Below are 8786 nucleotides of genomic sequence, written 5' to 3'. Positions count from 1 at the left end.
CACATGCAGGGTATCCACTCACAATTTTCCATATACATTTGATGAGAATAATTTTGTTTTTAATTCTCCCAGTCTTCATGACTTTGCAATGAGCACCTTTTAGTTGTCATTTTTAATTAATTGCAATGAGAGAATAATCAATGGGGTGGCTAATAAACTCAGAAGAATATTTTTAAATGGGTGCATTCTGTCTGGATGAATGCAAATGCTTTCAGTGCACATCTAAGTAGGTGTTTACGAAGTAGCTGCYACACCTCAATTGTAATTCACTTGTCACTAATCAAAGCAAACTGAATTAAACGCAGTTTCAATACCTGAGTCATCTCAGATCTGAGGCTTTTTTTTCCTAATTTTTATCAGTATTGCAGCCACCTACGGTTAAAGCCTTCCTTCCTCTCCACTCACAAAAATTTCAAGGAGGTCTTTGCTTCCCGTCCTTTATGGGACAAGTATCGGGGTATCTGTGGTAATACATGAATAAGATGAATGTGGGGGATATGTTCAYGTGAAAGCTCTTGTCACTGAGAGTTTGCCGTCGAGCAGCACAAAGGGTAGCGCCGTCCTGCCTGATTTACTTTAGATTCAAACCGTGGCTAAATTGGAAATCGTGAATCACTCTGACACGGTTGGAGCAAGATGGATTACTTCAGTTAACGGCAGCCTTTCTTTACTTTAGATCTTTTTAAAGAAATCATACAAAAAATTAATTTTTCTGACAGATGGATGACCCGGGCAGGAACTGAAAGGAATAGCAAAGGGAGTCCAGCAATGAGACACTACAAAGCTGTTCTTTTTTTTTCTTTTTTCTTTTTTTTTTTTTTTTGATCAGCATGGCACTATCCCAGCCACATCCAAAAAGCTCTCAGCCGCACAATGAGCTTGGCACAATATTTGATCAACAGTTTCAGGTTTTACAAGCCTTGCCAAACAACACCTGCCTGGAAGGAAAAGATATGCCTTTGAGCAGAGCAATGCATCCCCTTAGATGTTAAGGAAATAAGTGTTTGATGTTCATAAAACCCAGTCGGCACTGAGCCCGTTTGGTCCTGGATTCGCTGCAAGATTCAAGATTTGCATCACCGAACAATAGTTTACTGGATGCCAATAACGCTTTCCAATGTAATCTGGATATAAATTATGAAACAATGYGCTTTTTGCCGATTTCATTCAGTATAATGCAACATAACTATGCTCGCCAAGTGTCACACAACAGAGGTTTCCTCATACAGTATTGCTCCTGGAGACTATTTAAGATTTGCAATCACAGAATACGTAATTGATGTTTTTATTTATGTGATTTATTTATTCATTTTACTCTTCTATATGGACTAGAATCCAAGTTAGTTTAGAGGTAGGATTAGGCTWTCAGTGGTTATGAATAGGTTAAGTGTACAGACATGTGTGTCTGTGTGTTTTGTCCAAGCTCTAGTTCAGTAGCCGGACGCAGCTCATTGCCCTGCGGTAATATCAGGCCTCACAGACACCTGGGACCGGTGGTTTGAGGCCTCAGAGAAGGCAACAGCCTGGCAACCGGCCCTGATTACTTTCTCCACTCTCCGGAACTCAGCTGTGTATAAGCCATTAACCAGCTCCACGCAGTGCGAGTCCAGCTCAACCGTGCCACTGACCCAACACACAAAGGGTGACTTAAACACACACACACACATTTAAGGCGCGTAAAATGTCACAATGTGTCTGCCAGTCTTCTGAAAGCCCGACCACTGGCAGGTCTACACTGCCCATGATGTTGTCTATGGTAAAGGCACAGATTTTACAATGTGATGTCATGTAGCGAGAGTGACATCTAGTGGTCAAAACATAGAATTTGTTTACTTTAGTGCATATTTGAAGTTCTAAGTGTCCCCTATATCATCATATAACTATTTGTTCAAAAGTCTCTATTTGTTTAAAATTAGACTTTTTAATAAAACAGTATCAATCATTTCATTGCTGTGGTCTGTAAAAAAAGATTGTTATTCATCTGTTTGACTGATTACGTGTTTTTTTATTCATATCCATTACACTCTGTATAAATAAATAAACTCTCAGTTTAATGTAATGAGAGGGACTTTATTAAACAACCTTCAATTGTTAACTGGCAGTGGTTTAAATCGTAAAAGCAAAACAAAAAGTTTATGACCTGTAATGCTGTCACTGTTTACACGTGTTGGAAGATAAGTCCACATATGATCCTTCACTAAAATCTTATCAAACGTTATTACCACAAGGGCAGCTGAGCGATAGTGAGCGTTCACGGAAAAGATTTTCCATGAACGCGTTACGTAACACTTTTGTTTGGCCTCTCTGTGGAAATCGATGACCTTTGACCCATGAGGAAAGATCCGTTTTACATCTGAGTATTCGCTTTTATTCAAATGTATGAAAAATAATCATGTAGCCTACATGAATAAATGAAACTGTTTTTCTAATCATTTTCCACAATGACAAAAACAAACATCAAAATATTTTTGATCCCCTCAGCTCCTATATAAGAGAGCAACTCTTTTTATCCTAAAATAGACCAAATAACATTTCAAACTCTCTTTTTTTTTACTCGGTGTTGTTAAGTGCTGTGTAAATAATCCCTATAACAAAGGTCGTGTTTATTTCCTTGTGGCTCCAGTTAATGAACAGCAGGGGGAAAATGTCAGTAACGGTGTAAAAAAATATATATATGAGGAAGAGACTGACAGTCAGTGAGCGGCTGTTACAGCTGAAGGAAAACTCATTCCCTCTCTCTTCTATGCAAATGAGAACGTGACTGTGCATGCTTCACTGTGAAAGAAGGGGGCGGGGCAGAAATCCTTCTGAAGTGGGCGGAGCCTAAACCCTGTCCAACTTTACTGTACGCGCTGGAAACAAGACTTTTGGGTGAAGTACTTTCCTAAATGGAGCACGGAGACAGAAACAGAGCAGGTGAGTGGTCACCTGTCGGTGACAGCTGTTTCCTAGAAGTGTTAGCGGCTGAAAAGTTTCCTACGTGGCTTTTTATATGTGTTATCTTTACCTGTCTGTAGCTAGAAATATACTTCCGAAAGAGAATTTTTCTTAGCTAAAACGTAAAAGGTTCAGGAAGCGAGTTAATTAAGTTTTTATTTTTTTATTTTTTGAGTAGTTACTAAGTTATAAACAGAAATCTGAATAAAGGCTTATTATTTTTGCGCATGCTCTGTACAACTCACCTGCTTCTGTTTCTAGGTAATTATATTATCTGATCTTAATTAGCAACTTTGATGACAAAACGTCACGCTGTTTCACAGAAACATGAGGTGTAGTTTTTATTTTAATTTTATTAATTTATTTTCCTCAGCATTATTACACCGTGATACCTAAAAGAGTTGTTTTATTAAATACAGCTTTCATAGCTGCTGTTGCTTTATTGTTGTTGTGTCACTTAATTTTTTCAGTAATTTATCTGTTTAGCTATTATTAAAACAAAGTCAGCCCAGAGTATTATAAACTCTAACAGGTTGTAAACTCCTAATGTCAGAATTTAAAAATTTGAAATTCATATGAGATGGGACTAATTTCTGAGTTACAGGAAGTATCTGCTTTTCCTTGAAGCTTTGACAATTAGTCATCTACAAACCTTTTTAAACGGCATGTCTTTGGCCTAACAAACTCAATTTAGCCTGGCAGCTTCAGATAAATCCAGTTTTGTTATAAAATATACAAAAAAGGACAATGACTGAACTGGTCTTTGTCTAGGGGGTTGGGTGGTGGGGTATGTGAAGGCAGGGATTCTGACATATAACATTTGTAATCAGATCTGTTTTTTCCAGCCAGTGAAAGGGAATCACATTGAAAGCAGCTGAAACACATCTTCAGGATGGATCCCAGTCACAGCTCAGACTCAGACAGCGAGGAGCTCCAGCTCAGAGTAGACGTCTTCAGGAAACTCGGTTACTCCACGACAGAGGTGAAGGCCGCTTTGAAGAAACTGGGCCTAAACACCGACACAAACTCGGTGCTTGGCGAGCTGGTCAGGAACAGAACCGACGTTTCACCGAGCTTTTCTGACTCCGATGAGAAGCTCTCACTCCCCAAAGACTCTCTGCTGCCTTCCACTTGGGATCTTGGTTYGGACTCGGACCTGAGACATATTGTTATTGATGGCAGCAACGTGGCCATGAGGTAATCTTATTGATACGATTTGTTTATCTTTCTTGAAATTATCATAAATTGAAACCGTAACTCAAACCATAAGCACAGGACCTGCAAAACAAGCGTATAGCTGATGACTTTGGCCCACTCACTGTTGAGTTATTTGACACTTTCATAAATGTTACCCACTCTGCCTGAACATGTTTTAACAACATGCAAATTTAGGATCTCCCCCTTTTAATACATATGAAGGTTTTTTTTTAATATTCACAGTGAGTAATAGACAGAGCCGAAGTTCCCTCAAAGGGAACATTTCAAGTGTTTACACAGAGCAACTGAATTTCAGCTGCTTCCCATTACATTTCTCTCTATTCAGATATTATTTTTACTGATCTCTTCCCCCACGCCCTTCTTTCTTTTCCAGTCATGGCAACAAGGAAGTGTTTTCATGTCGGGGCATACAGCTGGCAGTGGATTTCTTCCTGGACAGAGGTCACAGCGACATCACCGTGTTCGTTCCCTCTTGGCGCAAAGAGCAGCCCAGAGCYGACGCTCCTCTAACAGGTGAGGACGACGTGTGACGGGTCGAACAGGCAGATGGTTTCTGTCAGGTAGGCTGGAGGCTCAAGCCTCGCAAACATGTGAGTTGTGATTTWAAAAAAAAGGCAAAACTTATGAAAAACACAAAAAGCCTTGCTTTTACAGAAAAACTGAATTACAAATRTAGGGTGTGGTTTTCCTTGGTCTCATCGTTTATGTCTGACCTTTGCTGACACATCATTGAGACATGCTGGCAAGCAGAGGGATAACTAGTGAAAATACAAATACTGGAACTGTGGAGGTAGACTGGTTTGCAATATGTGTGAATATTATAAATCATTCTGCCTGGATGAAGGAATTATCCACAAAATATTTTAAAGTGCGTATATCATCCCCCTTAATAAAAACAATCATTTTTGTTGTGTATCTTATTTGTACTGTGAGAAGAAATTCACAAAACAGAAAAAAAAATGTAAAAAATGAGATCAGAGCATAATGGAGTCTGGTTTTGGAGCCTGGACAGGTTTAAACAAGTGGCTTGGCTTGTTAGGTCTGAGTCAGATAAGAAGAAGAAAAAAAAACTTGACTTTTCTTAAATCTTTAACTTTAATTAGAAGACTTGCTCTAGTCTAACCGAGAAATGGATAGTATGTAACCACCCCATAAAGTTGCAAAAATGTTTACAAAGAGTTTTTTTAACCTACAATCCCACTTCAGACCTTTCTAACCTTTGCCTAATCTTTAATCTGTCTGTCAGCAACTTGTGCAATCCTAAGGTATTTCAGTCACAAAACRACTATATTTTTGTAAAACACATAAATATAACTCATAAATTGTTTGAAGCTGTGACACTTAAAAAGGGAGGTTGTATTAAAGGATAGTTTGCAGAAACCACAGAAAAACCTCATCTGCACTGATAACAGCTGAGTTTCTTAAGTTCTAGGTCTGGTTATGTCATTCAGATTTATATAAAATCTTCATATCTTTCAGCTAAATAAGAACAAGTTAGTCTCTTGAAACTTGCAACATTGTGTTTCAGTATCTGTGCAGCTTGGGTGGAGCAATCCAGAGGATCTATTTTCAGTCCCTGAATAAGGAAGTAAAAATAAGCCCATGGCCGCTTCTGAGAAAGCCCCATCAGGAACTTCTGATGTATTTTTTTTTCTTTTCTCTTCCTTAATACTGTAGCTTGTTTGCAGCCTGTTTAGCCAACCAGGCAACCTAAAGGTCATGTGAAAAAAAGTCACTTGAAATAACAAAATAAAAAAGGTACCACTTGGTGAATATTACATGACCTGGATGCTTGTTCATTTAAAGACTTCACAGTTCATTTCCCTGAGCTCCTCACTCTTAAGTTAAAACGAGTGACATGTTTTAATTCTTTCATTTTAAATGAAGAGCAAAGGGAAATAATGTGCAGACATAGGAATGGTGTTTGACCAGGTGATGTGTTTTTTTCCTCCTCAGTTTTCTTGTGAAAACCTCATAGTATTCTTTTAATTCAGTTTTATCTGATGGGTTTTTTTTTTTGTATTTTATATTGACTGAACCAGAAACTACGACAGCTAATTCTATTCTAAATGTCTCTGACGTGTTATTACTCCCTAGTTATTTGCCGTTGGATTATGATTTCAGATCAACACATTCTGCTGGAGCTTGAAAAAAAGAAAAGACTGGCTTTCACTCCATCCCGTCGCGTTGGGGGCAAGCGAGTGGTTTGCTACGATGACCGTTTCATCATCAAGCTGGCGTACGAGTCCGACGGAGTGATCGTGTCCAACGACACCTACCGCGATCTGCAAGGGGAAAGACCCGAGTGGAAGAAATGCATCGAGGAGCGGCTCCTCATGTTCTCGTTTGTGAACGACAAGTAAGCACGGCATGCCGCATCTTGTTCCYGATTAAAACTATTTGCTGAGCTTTGAGCTGAAATGTTGCAACTTCAGGGAAACGCTCACCTGAGTTCTTGGAATGTTATGAAGTCAGTGGTTTTCCTTTTTTCTTTTTAAAAAACTTTTCCCCCTTTTTTTTGTTTATTCCAGGTTTATGCCCCCAGATGATCCTCTGGGTCGCCATGGTCCTAACCTCGACAACTTCCTTAGGAAAAAGCCTCTGCCTGTGGAACAGAAAAGGCCACTCTGTCCATATGGTAAGAAATAATCAGCACAAAAATGAGGAAGTGTAACTCTTTATAGTGTAGCTTTTGGACAAAAGAACAATTCAGTTCTCAAATGAGAAGACTTTTAAATAATGCAACCCTTCTGTTCTGCCTTTTTTTTTCTTCCTTCAGATAAAAAGTGCACTTATGGTGTCAAATGCAAGTTCTACCACCCTGAGCGAGCGAACCAGTCGTATTTGTCCCTGGCTGATGAGCTGAGAGAGAAAGCGCAGATTTCTACTGTGAAAGAAGAGAGAAAGCCAAGATTGCAGTCGAGGCAGCCTCAGTCTGATCCTGAGCCTCCTCATAATGTGCATCCTCGAGATGCACATCTTCCTTGGGAACAGCAGAGCTCCTCCCTCCCTGGTCAGATTAGTGAAAATAAACTTTTGTACTGGGATGACTTTAGAAAAAGCCCAAACCATAGGCCAGGAGGCCAGAGTCAGAAAGAGTATCCTGGGCTGCATTTTATGCCAAATTACTATCCCAACATGTCTGTTGAGTATATGGATTCAGGCTTTAGCTCTTTGGACAGCCCCTACTCTGACATGTCACAGTCCCTCAGCAGTTCCCACAGACACAGACCCCAGCATCAGAACCACGGAGCCCAACATGCCCCGGTGCATCCAGAAGATAATGCTCACCAACCCTGTAGGTGCTGTTCCCATCATCAGCAGCATCATGAAAACACCGACCACAAGAGTCAACCCATCTTTGACCCCTACCTTCATCACATGTTCCCACCCAGTGTGCCCCATCAACACAGGCTTCCTGCCAGCCAGTTCCACAGCAGCAGAACCCCCCATTTTCAGAGTTACTGGTCGGATCCCTGTCAGGGTCAGCCTCAAGCCAGGGCAACGTGTAGCCTCCCCGCTGTGGTCCGGCCCTCACACTCACACAGTTCCTGCCACTCCTATAAGAATCCTCCCTACCAAACCTGGGCCCCGCAGCAGCCAGCACCCTCTGCTGCGTTCGACCCACAAAGGTCCGAAGTGCGAACGAAACTGCGAGCCATCTTCAACCCGCACCAGGTGGACAGGGTGATGGAAATGTTCCCACAGCTGATGGATCCTGAAAAGCTGGCTGCAGAGATACTTAAACTGAAAGATCAGACGTTCAGGAAGTGATGTTCTGATTATTTTCTCTTTTTTTCTATCTTTTGCTAATTTAGAAACAACTCCCGTTTGAGTTAAAAAGTGATCACATTGTCACTGTGAACAGAGAATGACTCGAGAAGATTTTAAAACCTCCAAAGGGAGGGATTTGAAACTAATCAAGTGAACGTGCCATTCTTTTTTTAAAGAGTTTAGCCAGTCAGTGCTGAGTTATTTGTATGACATTAAAGTCAAATGAAATCTTGTCCATGTTTTGGATTAAAAAAAGGGCCTCTAGACCAAAGATGACTGTGATTCTAGAGTTCTGAGTGTTGATGCACATTGTATCAAGTGTTATCTTTAAGTTTTTGTGCAGTAAGCATTTTTTATTGTTATTATTTCTTTACTTTCTGTTTAGTTCTCGATAATAACTTCCTTGTTCAGTATTATGTTTTATTTAGGCATGTGTCCGATTTGGTTAACTGATATGTGGGAAACCCTCCTCCTGTAGCCAAACTGATTTATCTCATGTGCCATCTTKCTTTTCCTGTAAATGTGCATCATTTTTATGAAACAGAAACCTACAAATAAAACATAAATTATGAATGCATCTACCGTAAATGTGCATAATTTCCTGTAAACCAACTCCAGTAAATGCAAATCAAAATTGCGTGTACTGTAAATGCATGAGTCAAAATTACAATAAAACATGGAATTTAGTTCTCAAAAACATATAAGTTTGTATTACTGAATTGTTATTACTCTCTAAAGTGAGATGAGAAATTAGAGTTTAAAAATACAGTGGGTAAAATAAGTATTGAACACGTCAAAAWTTTTTTCAGTAAATATTTTACTAGAGGCGCTAATGACATGAAATTTTCACCAGATGT

The 8786-nt window shown here is 39.7% G+C and overlaps 1 protein-coding gene across 2 annotated transcripts; it reads left to right on the top strand.

Moving 5' to 3' along the window:
• Positions 1–2321: 2321 nt before the first annotated feature.
• On the top strand, positions 2322–8506 carry zc3h12aa (zinc finger CCCH-type containing 12Aa). Of its 2 annotated transcripts, XM_014021264.1 has the most exons (6): positions 2322–2916; positions 3783–4134; positions 4529–4668; positions 6280–6514; positions 6687–6793; positions 6935–8506. In XM_014021264.1, the coding sequence occupies exons 2-6, from the start codon at positions 3830–3832 to the stop codon at positions 7927–7929; spliced, it is 1782 nt and encodes a 593-aa protein (XP_013876718.1). In that variant the 5' UTR covers positions 2322–2916; positions 3783–3829; the 3' UTR covers positions 7930–8506. The 2 variants fall into 2 exon arrangements, with proteins under 2 accessions (XP_013876718.1, XP_013876719.1); XM_014021265.1 differs by lacking the exon at positions 2322–2916 and having other exon boundaries at positions 3694–4134.
• Positions 8507–8786: the final 280 nt, after the last annotated feature.

The sequence above is a fragment of the Austrofundulus limnaeus genome, unplaced genomic scaffold, assembly GCF_001266775.1.
Source record: "Austrofundulus limnaeus strain Quisiro unplaced genomic scaffold, Austrofundulus_limnaeus-1.0 Scaffold284, whole genome shotgun sequence".
Classification (NCBI taxonomy): domain Eukaryota; kingdom Metazoa; phylum Chordata; class Actinopteri; order Cyprinodontiformes; family Rivulidae; genus Austrofundulus; species Austrofundulus limnaeus.
The sequence above is the reverse complement of the archived record's forward strand: the minus strand, read 5'-3'. Positions and strand labels throughout refer to the sequence as shown.